Source organism: Lygodium microphyllum, chromosome 7, assembly GCF_053477565.2.
Source record: "Lygodium microphyllum isolate KBCC chromosome 7, Lygodium_microphyllum_v1.1.10, whole genome shotgun sequence".
In the NCBI taxonomy this organism is placed as follows: domain Eukaryota; kingdom Viridiplantae; phylum Streptophyta; class Polypodiopsida; order Schizaeales; family Lygodiaceae; genus Lygodium; species Lygodium microphyllum.
Window position 1 is genome coordinate 150691167 of NC_141141.1, and position 17075 is coordinate 150708241.

The window sequence follows — 17075 nt, forward strand, 5'->3', positions numbered from 1 at the left end:
GGAAAAGTGGTGTCCCATTGCATTAAATCATTGATGGCCAATGTTGTTTGGGCAATACACGATCTACCAACAAGAGAAAGTTAGGATGTCGTCCAATCAAAATGCCTCTATAGCCTTCACCTTGCTAGCATAGTCTCGAGAACCCTCTTTCCTGAGAGTGCTAATAGATGGCTGTGGGGTGAATTGACCCCACTCCCCCTGCTACCCGATAGTGTCCCGCTCCCCCTAGTACCCCATGGTGCGACCCAGCTCTTAAGAAGAACACCAAATTTTGTTGCCAGTATGGTTGAGACGGTATTTATTACTTCCAGAATTTTTGGACTTGGGCAATTCCTAATTGAACAGTTGGAGGATGTGACGAGAGGGGGAGAGTGTGTCAGCTGACACACAAGACCAAATACGAAGAAGTCAACGGTTAAAATTGGAGAAGCAATTTCCTCTCATTCACCAGAAATCTCATACTCAGACAGCATACAAAGAAGAGAGAGAGAGAGAGAGAGAGAGAGAGAGAAAGAGAGAGAAGGATGCCGCCATTGTTGCCAGAGGCTTGCATGGCCGTCTCCAGAATTCTCACACGCGCTCAGGCGGCCATGGCCGATGAGCTTGGCAGCGATCTCTGGTGGATTGCTGGTGACAATCGCCTCGTCCTGCCTTTCTTGCTTCTCCTCTGCCTCCTTCAGCGATGGATCGTCTCCTGGTCCAATTGGATACTTGTCTTTGTCTCTGCCTGGGCAGCCTTCCTGGTAAATACATCTTCTCTCTCAGCACTCATCTGAGTTCTAGATTGCTGTCCACGATAGATCTTTTCTTTAATATTGTCACACTTGCAATGCATTTTAATAGCTTGACACTTGAAAGGGGTTAACACGTGAAACGTAAAAGCTAAAGTGTCTGAATTTGGGTGCTGATCACAAAGAACTGTTTTGATTATGTATGGCACTGCAGGATTGGTCTCTATTTGATCAATTGCTTTGATTGATACCTGCCATGCAACGCTCTTTTTGGTCCTTTTCTTGTCTCACGTAACTAAAATTTTTGCATTATATGAGTATTTCTTAATTTGAATCTAATGGAGCCATCGATGGCCATTCTAATTAGTGAAAACTTTGATTGATTACTGCATAGCTTATCTTGGTCCTTTTCTTCTCTCATGTAACTGACTTTTTGCATTACATTCTTAGTTAGCATCTAATGGGGCCCTCAACCACACAGGCGTTCTGAGTAGCGTTAAATAGAGGATGTTCCTTAGATCAAAAGCAAAAACTCTGTAAAATGATCTGTTTGTAGTCTGATATGCCAGTTGGCTATGCTTGTAGGAGCATGGATAAGCCCCCTACGTGACCAAGGCCATATGCCAATTCTCCTACAATCTGTTCTTTCGTCATTTGATGCTATACACACCCAGCACAGAACCAATGTATGTTGGTGATTCCAACTCTCCTTTACTGCCATCCGAAATCAATGTGTCATGCAAGGGAGCCCAAGCAAAACGCTCAGCATCCTAAAGAAGGGGGTTCATGTTTTTATTATCCACCTGACATTTCTATAGGTCTTCCTTTTGTGTCCAGCAACATTTGCTGGTTGTCTACTTTTCGGAAGGTGTTATTGATTACACGGCAGGCCTCAGTTCTTTAAAATATGCTTTTGAACCTCTTAAAAATCTTTTCAAGAGCGCTCCTTCAGTTGTTGAATAGACAGTAATGCCATCCAATAATGTACCTGTGCATTCTCTATGTGGTGAGAGAGTCCTATCCACCATCCTGCTGAAAGTAGCTGGAGCACTCGTGATGAAAGTAAAATCCAAAGTAGTGTAGCTAGGAGTTTCTGAAACAGGGATTTTATATCAGAGAACAGTTTCTTAAGAAATGGCAAGAAACAAGTTTTGACCAATAGGGTGAATGAATAGAATATTTTGTGCAATATAATTTGAAAAATGTGATTAAAAAATCATATTCTGTACTAGAAACTAAAGATGATTGTTGCATGAAAGCTTATAAAAATCTGTTTCTTGCAGTATGGAAGACACAAGCGTAAGATTCTCCTTGAGGAGTTGAATAATAGGTGGAAGCGGCACATTCTTTACACATTGGTACGTTCTATCCTAAGTGTGCAATGCATTCATATAGTGGCATCTTTAGTTTGAACTGCTCCCTAACTATATCAATGGTGCATCTGAAGCCAAAAACACCATTGGAGCCTTGTGAATGGCTCAACAAGTTGATGGAAAGCCTTTGGCCCAGTTACATGGAGCCAAAACTCTCAAATACATTTTCAGCGATAATGACAGTAAGCTTCATGAAGGAAACCAATGCTTTTGTCATTTCAGGAAACTATAGAAGGTTGTACCTTCATATATCAGCTTCTGATGTAGAAGTTCATGTTTTCCTTCTGCAGAAAAGACTTAAGGAGAGAAAGCCTCAACCATTTGTATGTACTTCTTGTGCACTTCTTTGACAACACATATTCTACTCTTTTGTAAATGTTCCCTGTTATGTATAATTGTTCTTCCTTTGTCCTTTGTGCAGCGGAGCATAGAATTGCAAGAGTTTTCACTTGGTAAAGTGCCACCTACTTTAGGATTGCAAAGAACCTACTGGACAACAGAAGGTGACGAGGTTAGTTTAAGGAAGACTTTACCTCTCATTTGCATTATTTCATGATGTGCACTAAGAGCAAACTGTCTTAGCACTGGTGATTGATGTGTACAGAGAGCAAATTCTCTTAGCAGTGACAATAGAGAAATTTGGTCTTCTTTTTTCTTGTAAAGACTTTGTCATGTCGACATGTAGTTTTAGTTCCAGCTTCGGCATTATTAAGTTGTGCATATGTGAGCTGCACATGTGAAGTGCAAGTCAGTTAAGTGATGGTGATGGCCTAAGTAATCCAAGTGAAGAGTGGGTGATGTTGGCAAAAGTTGTACAAATTTTATGACAGATAGGTAGTTGAGGGTGCTTGGTGTCAGTTTGGGTCTGGGCCATTAAATGTCCCATGTTAACATTGTGGGACTAGGCATCAATTAATAAACTAATGCTAGTCCAAGGTCAATTAATGTTGGGACTGTTAAATGCCCCATGGGGGTTAGCACATCAATTGCGAATGGGCACTAGCTAGTTATTGGGTAGGGTCAAATGGATAATTAATTAATTTTCAGAAATTAATTTCTAAAAATTGATCAATTGAAGTTGGAAACTAAAATTAGAAGGTTGCCAAGTGTTAAAACAAGCTGTCACTTGTCAAAATTACCCATGCAAATTGGGTAAGAGCTGTTTGGGGGATTGGCTATGAGGTTGTAGACATTTTGAGCTACGTGGAGGCTGAGAGAGATAGAGAGAGTGCTGCAACAACAGGCACTAGCAGTCCCAATGAAACTAGCCTTCCTTCTTGGAAATGGTGGTAATTTCCTGATCAATCATTTAATTATAACAATTAGCAAATAAACATAAATTGAAATGCACAATTTACCATAATAATCTTGGACAGCAGACACCCCACCTTGTTGGCCCCAAAACTGCTGCTCCTTTCAGTATTTCGTTAACTTCAATTGCCAATGGATGTATTACAAGCTGAGTTTCCATGATCTCCTTGATCCAATAATTAGTAAATAAATTAGACAATTTGTCCCTTGATTTTCACCCAAGACTTGCTCTAACTGGATCCCAACTGGCCCAATGTTGCCCTAAATTTACAGGATGGCTGGGCATTTGAAAACCTTGACAATACAACAAATTACAGGTATTGACTTCAGTGTATGATGCCTTATCCTATTGGGATGGGTCCCGAGGTGGCTGCTAAACCCTAATTTCTGCAGAAATTTAGGGTTTACTGTAGAGATCCCTCTGCTGTCCACCAAATTTGACTGAGATATGCTCAAAATGGTTGAGAAATGTTGAGATCTCTTGAGAATTGGTTGGAGAAGGTAAGAGAAAGCCAAGATGAGAGAGAAATCTGATTTTCTTTGCGAGAAAACCTTAAAATCTGCCTGCTATCTGCTTCAACTTGCATTTAATGTAGTCACCCATTGCCAGGTACCTCCAAAATGCAGTCACCTGATCAAAAATGCTATTGCTATCACGTGGAAGGTGTCTCCCTGTTGTCCCCCAGATGGTTGTGTTCTATAGCACATTGTTATTCTCTGATCAGAAAATGGACTAGCAACTCCCTCTTTCTCTCTCACAGGTTGTAAACTAACTAAATGGCTAAGATCCAGCCCCCAAAAACGTTTTCTTAGTTTGCATGAGCATTTTTGGCAAGTGGTAGCTTTCTAAACCTATTTTTCAGTATTATCCAGCCATTTAATTAATTTTCAAAAATAAGTAATCTTGAAAATTAATTTTAGCTCTTTTGACCCTACCTAAAATTAAATGTGCCCATCCATAATTAAATTGGCTGGGCCATTTGCAACCTGGAGTAGTCCCCAACCTCTATTGACCCTTAGATTGGCACTAATTAATTAATCTGTTCTAGTCCCTAGTGTCATCACTAATACTTATTGGCCAAACAACTGTCCCAGGGTCAAAATTGACACCAATTGACCACTGAAACCTAGTTGGTATAACTTATCACAACTCTTGCCTTTGACACTCACTACATCCTCGGGGTCCTTTACCATGAAATAATTGCCATATGCATTACATGTGCTAAACAACCTTGTACATTTGATTAATGTCTTAATCAAATGTTATCAACAAGATTAGAGCATCTCAAAATTTCACGTCCCCATGACACCTAAGGAACCCAAGACATTTAGAGCGAGTTTGGAGGTGATTCCACCTTGCTATAGCCCTTAGGAGGCCAAGGAGCAGCAGGGGATAGCTTGGCTGGCCTCTCTAAAGCAGGTGACTGCCAAGAGAGCAGGGTGACAGCCATCTAGGGCTCGAGATCAGCAGGTGACAGCATCAAATGCTGTCCTTGATCAGGGCAGCAGCTGATATAGGCAGTTGTGCACGATAGAATTGAGAAATTTCTCTTTCTATAATGTTCTTCCTTATCCTCTTACAATCCCTGAATAGTTTAGCCATTTCCAGCTTGGGGTGAAGAGCAATTGCAGAAATGACTGTTGAAACCCTAATTTACAGCAGGAATAGGGTTTTCAGACGCCTTGGGATCTGCGCTCAATTAATGAAGACCTAGGTACTTGATGTCATATCTGAAGTCCTTAATTTGCAGCTGATCCGAGGGGTAGCCCAGTTCCAATGTGCAAGAGATTGAAAATATTGAAGATTGAAAGAGATCATCCCATATCTCAATGTAATTCAACCTTGTAGCAATACAAGATGAAGAAATGCTGCAAGGGTCGCCAATTGTGCAGTTGTCCAAGTTTAAGTGATAAATTTGTATTTCCAGATTTGTGTATTTAATGGATTTCTTAATTTGAGTTAAATCAGGTTTTCACCACCCTTTCTAAGGAAGGCTGGCTGCAGTTTCCCGTGCCACTAGCCAATAAGCTACTTGCGAGGTTTCTGTCTGTGATTTGAAAACTGCACTTTCTTTTTGGGCCCAAGAAACTGATTGCGCTTTTCTTGTGTATCCTTGAAGGAAACATGACACTTAGCTAATTGAGCAACTCCACCAGCCTTGTTCTGATTTTGCTTGGTTTTTTCCTTAATATATTTACTTTACTGAATCAGCAAGTGTTTACATATTCAGGTGGCAACTCAGAAGTTAGCTAATTAGGACATCTGTTAGGTTGGGAGCAATATCTTTTACAAAAGCCAATGATAATCACTGACACAACTGATTATTTTGGTGGTTTGATTTTTTTCAGTGAATTTAATTGGCTAGATTTCATGGCAAAACTGGTTGTCTGATATATACCCTTGACAAAAATAAATTGATTGCGATCAGAGTTGACCTCAAATTTGTAAAGTGTCGTAGAAGTTAGCTGATAAGGACATCTGTTAGGCTGGGGGCAATGCCTTTTACAAAAGCCAATGCTAATCACTGACAAAAATGATTATTTTGGTGATTTGTTTTCTCTCAGAAAATTTGATAAGCTTAATTTCATGACAAAGCTGCCTGTCCTTCTATGCAACTTATGTCATATGGGGATATATATACTCTTGACAAAAATAAAATGGAGCCATGGAACTATAGGACCATTATGATTGGCCATATATTGGCCAATTTATATGGATCATGACATGAAGCAGAGCTCAGCACCCTTGTTAAGAGAGAGAGTTTCAAGGCCACATGCCAGGTTGGCTTCTGCACTAGTCTCTGCATACTAGAGCTCATTTTCAGTCTAGGGAACCTTGTTGAGGAGGCAAAGGCATATGGCTGTAGACTCTATTGCTGTTTTCCACCAAGGCTTTTGATGCAGAATCGTGAGACCAGCCCTTACAAAGATCACGGATCCTTTGAGTGCCAACTGAGGTGATGAGTTGGTATCATTGTGTTATATGCGAGACTTGTGGCATAAGCTAGATGCCCAAGAGGGCTGTTAGGAGATAAAGAGCACTACAGGGGTGAAGCAAGGCTGCCCACTTCCTTTGACACTCTTTGGCCTATATATTTATGAGATAATGGACTTATAAGTAGATGAGGTGGTAGTGGTGCATCACTCTTAGGACTGAGAGTTGCTACATTGCTATATGAGATGTCATCATTTTGATATTTGACTGGCATGAGGGTTTGTAGTGTCACTTGGATGTCTTGGATGAATTTCGCACATTGAGATGGCTACATTGTGAGGTTCCTCACAGTGAGCGTAGTAGCACTATCATTCCACCGAGGCAAGTGACAGCATGTTCTCATGTGAATCTATATAGTACCACCTATGTCCCAGATAAGCCATGTCAAGTACTAGTGCGAGTAATAACCTAAGTATATGCTAGATTCTACCACCTTCAATCTACCTCTGTATCTGATCACTATCTCCTTCATAATCCTTTGCAAACTACCCACTTCACTTGTAGATGAGAAATAATTACCACTCTTTGAGCTCAAGCGGCCAAGGGTGTAGTAGTGCCATACCTGCCAAGTCCCATCGTGAATGAGGACGGTGTGCAAGGTGATGATCCTCCAAGCCCATGTGTCATAGAGCCATGGCTGCCCTAAAATCACATCAATATTGAGGAGAGAAGCCACCTTTAGAGTATCTTGAACCTCGAAATCTTTTATTGGATAGCTATGCTCATCTACTCCCTTAAGTGATAATTATCAGCTTTGGTCTTTCTCCTAGTCTGAAAAGCCTACTCCACAGGTTGTGCCACATTGGTGAGCACCTTGTGAAGATGATACTTCTCAACAAACGTATCCTAGATCAAATTCTCGAATGCTCCACTATTCGCCATGCAAAGTGTAGGATGGCCCATGACCATCGCTTGCACAAGCATAAGATCATGATGCCCAAACGAAGAAGAGTCAAATCTCCCAAGGGTGCTAGCCTAAGGGTAGAAGCTGTAATGGATGAGGTTGTGGCCCCCTCCACAGTCATGAGTCTTGCCGTAAAAGTTTCGTCCTCGACTCTTGCCATGGAAGTTTTGTCCTTCAAATTAGGCTTCTTGGGGTAATTCTTAGCAATATGCCCTATTTACATGTGAAACGCTTGTTCTTTTCCATTGGCTTCTTTTGCTCGTCCCAAGTAGTTGCCTCTGTGAGAAGTGTTATAAAATGTGTAACATAGGAACATAAAATAAAGAGAATAAATCTGGGGGAAAAAACTTCTCGTACAGAGAGCAAAAAGTGTCCTAGTGTCCTACTGAGGATCACCGACACTCCTTTGTGAGCGTAGACGTGAGTGAAATCCAACAAATCCCCACATGGAGTGAAGAGTGATCAAAATACAAGGGTCATCCACCAATAAATTTGTCACGAGGAAGAGCTTTGGTGAAGATGTCTGCCACATTACTGGTGGTAGGACAATAGACAAGGCTGAAATCTCTAGCATGTAGCCTCTCTTTGACAAAGTGATAATGGATCTCAATGTGTTTCGTGCGTGCATGAAACACTGGGTTTTGTGCCACTGCAATGGCACTCTAACTGTCAGTGAACAAAGGAGTAGGCTCCGTGATAGATACATCTAGATTAGCAAGCAAGCGTCTAAGCCATATGCATTCAATTGTGGTAGTGAAAGTTGCCTTGTATTCAGCTTCACATGACGTATTCAGCTTCACATGACGATGTGGCAACAGTGAATTGTTTCTTGCTAAGCGAAGAAATGCAAGATGAGCCAAGAAAGAAACAATTGCCACTAGTGGAGTGACGAGAATCATAATCACCAGCCCAATTAGAATCACTGTAAGCATGTAAGTGCAATGGTCCCCCCTTGGCATAAAGCAATCAAAGAGTCCTAGTACCTTGCAAGTAACAGAAAACACGCTTGATAGCTTGCCAATGTGACATGCGTGGCTGATGCATATATCTGCTCAGGGCTGAAACTGCAAACTGTATGCCCGTCATAGTGTTGCATAGATAGATAAGGCATCCAACTATTGGAGCGTATGTGTGGATATCAAACAAGTCAGTGTCATTATGCAATGACAACTTCAGTCCAACTACTAGAGCATATGTGTGGATATCAAACAAGTCATTGTCATTATGCAATGACAACTTCAATCCAGGTTCCATTGGTGTATAGAAATGGCTTGCAATCCTGTAAGCCAAACCTCTCAAGAAGTTTACCAATGTATCTCGACTTTGATAAACCAATGCCTCTAGCATCATGAATGAAGTGAATGCCCAAGTAATAGTGCAAAGACCCTAAATCTAACATCTGAAAAGTTTGCTGTAAATTTTGTTTGAATGCTGAAATCTGATTAGCATGTGTCCCTATAAGCAAAAGGTCATCAACATATAGACAAATAATCAGCATGGATACCCCCTCTTTATATATACGTAAAGGGTAGACTCTGATGAGTTGCTTATGAACCCTTGACTGAGTAAAAATGCATCAATCTTTGCATACCAAGCTTGAGGAGCTTGTTTCAAGCCATATTAAGTCTTTTTCAGCTTACAGACCAAGCGTTCGGATCCCTCAACCGCAAAACCAATGGGCTACTGTACATACACTTCTTGATGAAGTTCCCCATGTAAAAATGCAGTCTTTATATCTAGTTGATGCACAGTCCATCCATAATGGGCAGCCAAAGCAACCATAGACCTAATGGTAGTCATGCAAGAGGTAGGAGCAAATGTCTCCTCATAGTCAATGCGTTTTTTCTGTGTATAGCCCTTGGCTACAAGCATGGCTTTATGTTTGTTAATGGATCCATCTGCATTCCTTTTCAGCTTATAGACCCATTTCGTTCCAATGGCTTTCTTTCCAATAGGCAAAGACACTAAATCCCATGTTTGATTCTTTATGATGGAATCAAACTCAGCTTGCATTGTTGCCATCCAATGCACGCTATGTTGTGCATCCTCAAAACATTCAGGCTCCTCATCATCAACTGTTATGTGCTGCCATAACAAACTCCGTGGTATATGCATCATAATGCATACAAGCTTGCCTTCTAGTACGACCAGCCATAGGAGTATCCAAATGACTATCTTTCATAGTCTGTAAATACGATCTAGGCATTTGTCTAGCCTCCTGACTGTGTACAAGCTCTTGTTGAATTTCAGATTCAGCACCTTGCTGAATATTCAGATCAGCCATGGGCTGATTTTCTGCATTATCCAATGGAGCAGTTGGCTGAACATTAAGTTCACTTGTTGAAACTCCAGTTGTATCACAAATGAAATGGGCAGCAGCCCTTCAAATACATCATCAGTAGCTTGATATATGTCAAAACCAACAAGGGATAAATATGATTTTTCATCGAAAACCACATCCCTATTGACAAATATCTTTTTAGAGATAGGATCATATAAGCTATATCCTTTGCTCTCACTACTGTACCCCACAAAAATGCATTTGACAGCCTTGTTATCCAACTTTTTCTTGAGTACCTTGGGAATGTATGCATATGCAAGACACCCAAAAGTAAGAAAATGCCCAATAGAAGGTTTCTGGCTTTTCCAAGCCTCAAAAGGCGTGAAATTATTTAATGCTTTGGTGGGGCATCTGTTCAAGACATGGCAATCACACATAACTGCTTCCATCCAAAAACTGTGTGGTGCTTTCAGCATACATCTGGTCATCTCCATGAGTGACCGATTTTTCCTCTCTGCAACCCCATTTTGTTGTGGAGTATAAGTAGTAGTGTATTGATGAATAATGCCCTTTTGTTTCAAAAAAAAATTCAGCATAGAGGACATGTATTCCCCCCTTTGTCTGAACGGAGAGACTTCACCGTGCAGCCAGATTGGTTTTCAACAAGTGCTAGAAAAGCCAAAAATACATCATACACTTCTGACTTTTTCACTAAAGAGTAGACCCAACAGAAGTGAGTAAAGTCATCAATACAAGTGACGAAATAGTAATAGCCATCCAATGACTTTGTCTGCGTAGGGCCATATACATCTGAGTGCACAATCTGTTACCTGGTAGTGGATCTAAAAGCAACATTACGGGGAACGAAAACCAATGCATTTTTTCCAAAATACATCCCTCGCATAAGTGCTCAGGAGGTCTCTCCAAGAGAGGTAATCCATGAAGCATATGTGTACGTTGCAAAAGCATCAAGCTACCATAGTTTACAGGCCCCATGTGAGCATGCCATAACTCCGTCTGTAACATAGTAGGCGTAAGAGTGGATGCTAAATAGGCCGATTGATCAAGTGAAAGAGCATCCAACTTAAATAACCCACGACATAGAGTGCCAGTCAAAACCAAAGTCATGTGTTCCTTATCTCTTACCATGCATCTGTCATCATCAAAGGTGATTTGCAAACCACACCGTGCCAAAGAAGAAATAGATAACAAATTCTTCTTTATACATGGCACAAACAAGGCATCTTGTAGGCAGAGAATAGAGCCATCGATAGCTGTGAGCACAATCTCCCCAATACTTCTAACAGGGTATGATGCATTGTTGGCACACTGTACAGACTTGCCAACGGGAGCTGCAACAATAGAAGCAGACAAATCTCTGCGAGATGTGATGTGCCTAGATGCACCACTATCAAAAAACCATGTGCCTATATCCTCAGTAGAGCTAAATGCTCTATTGGCCCAAGAAGAGTCATAACTATATGTATAAAAACAATAGTCCTTGTCTGCAACAAAGAACGCTGACTCAGCAACAGTGGAAGGTGTATCAGAAACAAACATCCCTGACTCCTTCTCCTTGGCTATGCGCTTTCTACACTTAGTGATATAGTGGCTTGGCTTCTTGCAATAGTGGCACTTACCCTTCTTGGTTTGCATGCTCCCTTGTTTCTTATTGCCCTGTGAAGTTCCTGAAGTCCCAAAGCTCTGCAAAGCATTCTTTGCTTGGCTGCCCTTGCCCTTCTGTTGTGCCATAAAAGCCTGCTCAGAGGCTATAACATCCACACCATTGTTTTTTCGTGTCTGCTCTTGCTCGAAGAGCAAACTGACTAGCTGAAGGAAAGTAAGTGGCTGTGGGGTGATCCTCATAATGAGGTTCAAGGCCATATGAAAGGCCAACGGCAATGAATTCAAGGTAGTAGATATCAACTGTGCATTTGAGTAATACTCATCAACATTCATAAGCTGCTCATGCAAGTCTTGAATTTTATTTAGGTGATCCTGCATAGAATCACCCTCATCCATCTTCACTGTCTCAAGTTCTTTCTTAGGAAAGAGATGCGGGTCTCATTCTTTCCAGCAAACATTTGCTCCAAGGTCAACCAAGCTTCTCGTGAAGAAGCTGCAGATCGAATGTGAGGGATAATAGACCATTGAACTGCCAATGCAATCAACGACAAAGCCTGTGCATCCCGTGTATCCCATGCGCTTTGTGCGGCTGATCTCTTGGGAAGTGGCTGAGCTGGAGCAGGCTGAATAGACTGAGTTTTCCATTGTCCACGTTCTCCTGGAGAAGGAGTAGCTGGAGCCACAACTCCGGGCCTAACTTCTTCACTACCAACATAATCCCAGTGATTCTTTGCTATCAGCACATTCTTCATCATGAAGGACCAAAGTGAATAGTTGTTACCATCCGACCGATCCTCCTTGGATACGTAACTAAACATATCACCTCCTTGATTTGCCATGATAAACAATACTGATTAGAGAGTAAAAGAGCAATGTCCCAAGCTGGGCCAATGTGGAAATCTTAGAATTTCCAGAAATTACAGCAAGTAATTTGCTGTAATTAGCAAATTGAAGCACCATTGTAGAATCAAAAGCCCCAAAAATTTCTGTCCCAAAATGCTCAAAATCAGTCTATTTCAGACTGTAGTTATACTATATGTACCAATGTCTGCTCAATACTCAAAAGCCCTAAATTTCCTAATTGACTTGCTAAGAAATCTCTATAGTAATTGTGTCCCAAACACGTATTGAATCTAATACTCAGGCAAAAAGCCCCTTCCCTTGAATTTGAATTAAAAAATAAAAAAAAACTTGTACCTCTGATTCTGAGCTGACAGGCAGCAACTGGAGGTCAATGTGGAGGCCTAGAGGCAACAGCCTGCGTTGATGGTGCGCTGGAGACTGGAGGTCAATGTGGGGCTGACGGGTGCAGGTTACAGGCGGTGCCCTGATTGCAGGTCGGAAGAGCAGTCGACCATTGCGGGTGCAGGAGCTGCTGACGGGGTGCAGGGCACATGCTGCAGAGCAATGTAGTTGGTGGTGCTGCATGAATATTTGACGGGCAGGCGCTGACACACTGATAGTGCAGTCTGCAGGTTGCAGGGACAAGGCGGAGACTTTGGTGCAGGCGGGTGCAGGGTAGTTGACGTGGACTCTTGGAGCAGGGCGGCTCCTGCTGAGGTGACGACTTTTGATGCATGTGTTAGCTGGTGGTGCTAACGAGCAGTTGACCAAGTTCAGGCCAAAGCAAAGAGAGAAGACTGAGTTGAACACAACTCTAATACCAACTTTGAGAACAAGAATGGATCCAAGCTCAATTGAGAGTGCAGTAGATAGTGTAGGGTGTGAGGGCACGACACCCAATGCAAATTATTTGATGTGTAAAGTGCAAGTACAAAGTACAACCCTTAAACCTTATGGTTGTAAGAGGGTGTTCACACCCGAAGTGTGTGAAACACTATAAGTGCCCAAAACTATGTAACATAGGCACATAAAATCAAAGGAATAAATATAGGGGAAAAAACCTCTCGTACGGAGAGTAAAAAGTGTCCCAGTGTCCTACTGAGGATCACCGACACTCCTTTGTGAGCGTAGGCGTGAGTGAAACCCAATATAGAAAGCTCATATGACTAAGACTTTTACACTTAGATAGTCACATTGACCAGAAGCCCATATAATGAGTGGTTTGAGAAAGTGAAACCAGATGCTCGTGATTGAAGAAACAAACCATGAATTGGTGAACCTATATAATAAAGCTCTCCAGAAGCTAAATTTGGCGACTCCTAAAATTTAGGAGGTTACTATTTTTGAAAGTTGCTCAAATGAAAATTTTGTTTGCATCAAAGACTCCGGAATTTTACAAGGAACAATTTTGTCTTCAACAGCTATCTCAAAATTTTAACCATTTGAGATATTTTTAGAGTAGAAGGTTTGGAAACTTCTTTCTCTAGAAAAGTGACATGTGGCATCTAGAATAAAACATGTGTAATTTCGAAGAGACAAGTGTCCTTATACTTATCATTTTCAGCAAACACTTGTCTTTTGTAGCCTCTACTTTCCACTTTTGAGCACCCAAGCCCTACACCTATATATTGGAGATCTCTCTCTTCATTTGAAATAAAATCTCATGCTGAAATTTCAGCCACATGTTTTGTACTCTCCTATCTATCTCTTATCCAAGAAGTGCTTTCTACTTACTTTGATCTAATCCAAATACTAAAGAAGAAAATCAGCTTGCTGCCCAGAGTTTGCAGAAGTTAGGATTTCAAAATCCTAATTTTCAGAATTGCAGCAAATCTGTCCTTTTGTATATAGTTTAAGCATTCGGTGCCTGTGGTTTGTTTCAATAAATTTCTGTAAAGGTGGAGGGTCATTCCCCTCTCAACATGGTGTCGACTCCTCTCTCTATCTTCTAAGTTTTCATGGTGATAATTGATCAAGTTGGTTAAGCTCAAAGTATTGTGGAGTCTTCATTGTAGTCAATTGTCTGGTCTCCAATGCAAGATAGAATTAGTCATAGCCTGAGTATAGATCTCCCAAAGAATAAATAGCTCTCAAGGTTTGTTTCTAGATTAGCCATAGTTTCACTTAGGGTAAATTTTTTCTTGCTTTTTCCTTTTCTGAAATTAAATGTATTGGAATGGAAACAGAAATAAAAAATAAATTCATGAGCTAATTAATAGATAATGGAACTTTTCATTTTGATTTTTCCACAGCTACAAATGAATTCAGTGTGCTGTTCAAGCCCATAATGACCTTGTCTGTCTTGAAACAATCCAAAAAAGTTAGAATCCTCATTGCTCCTTAACAAAAACAATTGGCTGCTACTGTTTTTAGTTGAATTCAGCCTGCCTCAGGCTGCGTATAAAACCAAATCTGCACCAGATTGCTATTTTTCCTTTCCCAAACTTGACACACACCTATCTTTGAAGATTTGGGATTGTTTTCAGCACTAAATGCTGCTGGTACAATCAGGGCTGGTGGACAGGCCAATAAATTTAACCTTTGTCACTGCTGTGTTGCTGTCTGGGGCCAATATACACATAAATCTGCTGAAATTTTGCACTAATTGCAGGAATTACTGTCCACAGTAGTTGTGACCTTTGTTCTTGCTATTGAGGATTATTTGGAAGCAAAAAATGTGATTTGTTGCAAATCATCATCTGCCTTGCAATAGTCATGATCTTTTTTATGTCCACAAAGGCAGTACACAGGTAGGCGACAATAGCAGTTGACATCCCCAATTCAGTCTGTGCTTTTTAAAGTGTATTTGTAGCAACCTTTTTGCAGTCACGAGTACTTTTGGGATGGTCATGGGCAGTTTAGATAGTCATGTTGCTTTTTCTCCAGCAAATAATTAAAAAAATTTGATATATTCATGTTTTGATTTGATATTAATGATAGATGAGGTATAAAGGCTTGCTGGTTTGATCTGTAAATTAGGGCTTCACTAATTGAGCATAGAACAGAAGCGAAATAGTGTAAGAGTTACACACTTCACCTCTCACCAGAACATGACGTTTTTGTTGATGAATAACCTTAATTTTAATATATTGTACATGCCTGCCATATCACTCAATTTTTTGCTCTAGCCCTTGTGCACACACATTAATTGGTTGGAGCTGTTTACTTTGAATGGCTTAAGCCCTCGGTTACACACGTCACTTACATGTGCCATTAGTCATGCACCCCTGAACCTCGTATGTGCATACTATATAATACAGACAATCACAGCTCCTTAAGGTGTTTCCCTGTAATTGTGACATGGATCAGATTAACACTTAAATTCTGTGACTCCTTGTTTCTTTTCAAAAAAAGTTACTGTCATCAAAGAAATAATGATTTTTAATATTACTTACCCTGCAGAGCAAGGAGGATTATGCAGGACTAATTAGATCTTTTGTTTATTGTGGCTAAAAGCAAATTCTATACATGGGTTTTGAATGGGAAACAAGTGAAATGACTGTGCTCTTAGCAGCAAAGTTGGGGGGACCCTTCAAAGGCATGGCTCGCTTTGCTATCAACAGCCTTCAAATAAAGGGTGATGTAGGTTTATTGTAAGGTTTTCTTTGGACTAACGTGTAGAAGAAAAATGATGATGTTTATTGAGTCAATCTTTTGCTGGCAGCTTCGTATTGTGCCAATTCTTGACGGCCAAGCTTTAGTGTACTCTTTCAAAAGCCCTCCTGAAGTACGAGTTGGTGTGGCATTTGGAAGTGGCAGCCAGTCTCTTCCAGCTACAGAGCTCCCTTATATGGCATCTTGGCTGGTTGGACTTTCATACTGTTTGCTTTGCAATGAGATTGGTTATTATATTCTGATGTCTGAGAATGCTCTTTCTGCAGGAAAAATTATTTTCTGAAACTCTTGTGAGAACTATGGTGGAGCCCAGACGAAAATGTTTTGGTTTGCCATATGTGAGTATGAAGAAACGTGCAGCCGGTGGAGTTATTTTTGTTACAGTTACTTCAGCTGAAAATTTGACAATGGAAAACTGTTCAAGGGCATCCTCTGATAGAAAGTCATACACCATTGAATATACAAATGGAGGGTTTATTTCTAAAAAAATGACTACCTTTGTGGAGGTGACTTTGGAGGGATTGACAAGATGTACTCGTGTCATTGAACACAATAGTGCACCACAGTGGAATGATTCTTTCAAGATGATTTTGCATGAAAGTGGTGGTACAATACATTTCAATGTATACAGACAGGGCTCAAGTAGTGTGAAGTATGATTTCCTTGGCAGTTGTGAAGTGAGGGTGAGTTGTCAGAATATTTTGCATGGTTAAGTTAAAGAATGTTGAACATGAGTGCACTTCAAATTTATAAGATACAAGGCAGGTGAAGGCCTTTCAAATTGTTCATTTTGTCTTACAACCAATTTACCTTAAATGGAACCTGTTTTTCCTCAGGTCAGATACGTTGAAGATGGCTCTACTATATTCTGGGCTGTTGGCCCTGGAAATTGTGTTCTTGCTGACCGTGCGGAGAACTGTGGGAAGGCTATCTCAATGGACGTACCTATTCAAGAATGTGGTGATGCAAAGGCATCTTCTAGTCCCTTCTTATTCAGGACAAAGCGCCTTATTACTAGTAATCTTCAGAGAAAAGTAATGTGATATTTAGAGTGCTTGTGAAAGAAAGCCATTGTATATTGATGATGTCTCTATCTTCCCCTTGTGCCACAGCTATCTGTAAAATTGTTACTGAAGGAGTGGCAGTTCGCAGATGGATCTAGGACTGGGGGTGATGCTTTGAATGGAGTCCTTTCTGGATCACTTAGTTCTTTGCCTAGTTTTCAAACACATACAGGAAGAACATTAAAGATAACTGTTGTAGAAGGAAGAAACCTTGCAGCAAAAGATCGATCTGGGAAAAGTGACCCTTATGTGCGTTTACGGTATGGGAAGGTACTAATGTAAGTGTTTGGTTAATGGATTATGGAAGTGAATAAAATGTGCTATTTCTCTAT

General features: G+C 40.7%; 1 protein-coding gene across 1 annotated transcript in view; it reads left to right on the forward strand.

Moving 5' to 3' along the window:
* The first annotated feature begins 361 nt into the window (after positions 1-361).
* The window catches only part of LOC148034083 (uncharacterized), a 33934-nt gene continuing 17220 nt past the window's right edge, over positions 362-17075 (forward strand). Inside the window, exons 1-10 of the mRNA XM_087682074.1 lie at positions 362-743; positions 2015-2089; positions 2179-2286; positions 2395-2427; positions 2526-2615; positions 15521-15646; positions 15729-15869; positions 15946-16362; positions 16516-16650; positions 16792-17013. Coding sequence (XP_087538200.1) covers positions 525-743; positions 2015-2089; positions 2179-2286; positions 2395-2427; positions 2526-2615; positions 15521-15646; positions 15729-15869; positions 15946-16362; positions 16516-16650; positions 16792-17013 — 1566 coding nt within the window. The 5' untranslated portion in view covers positions 362-524. The remainder of the gene's footprint in view (positions 744-2014; positions 2090-2178; positions 2287-2394; positions 2428-2525; positions 2616-15520; positions 15647-15728; positions 15870-15945; positions 16363-16515; positions 16651-16791; positions 17014-17075) is intronic.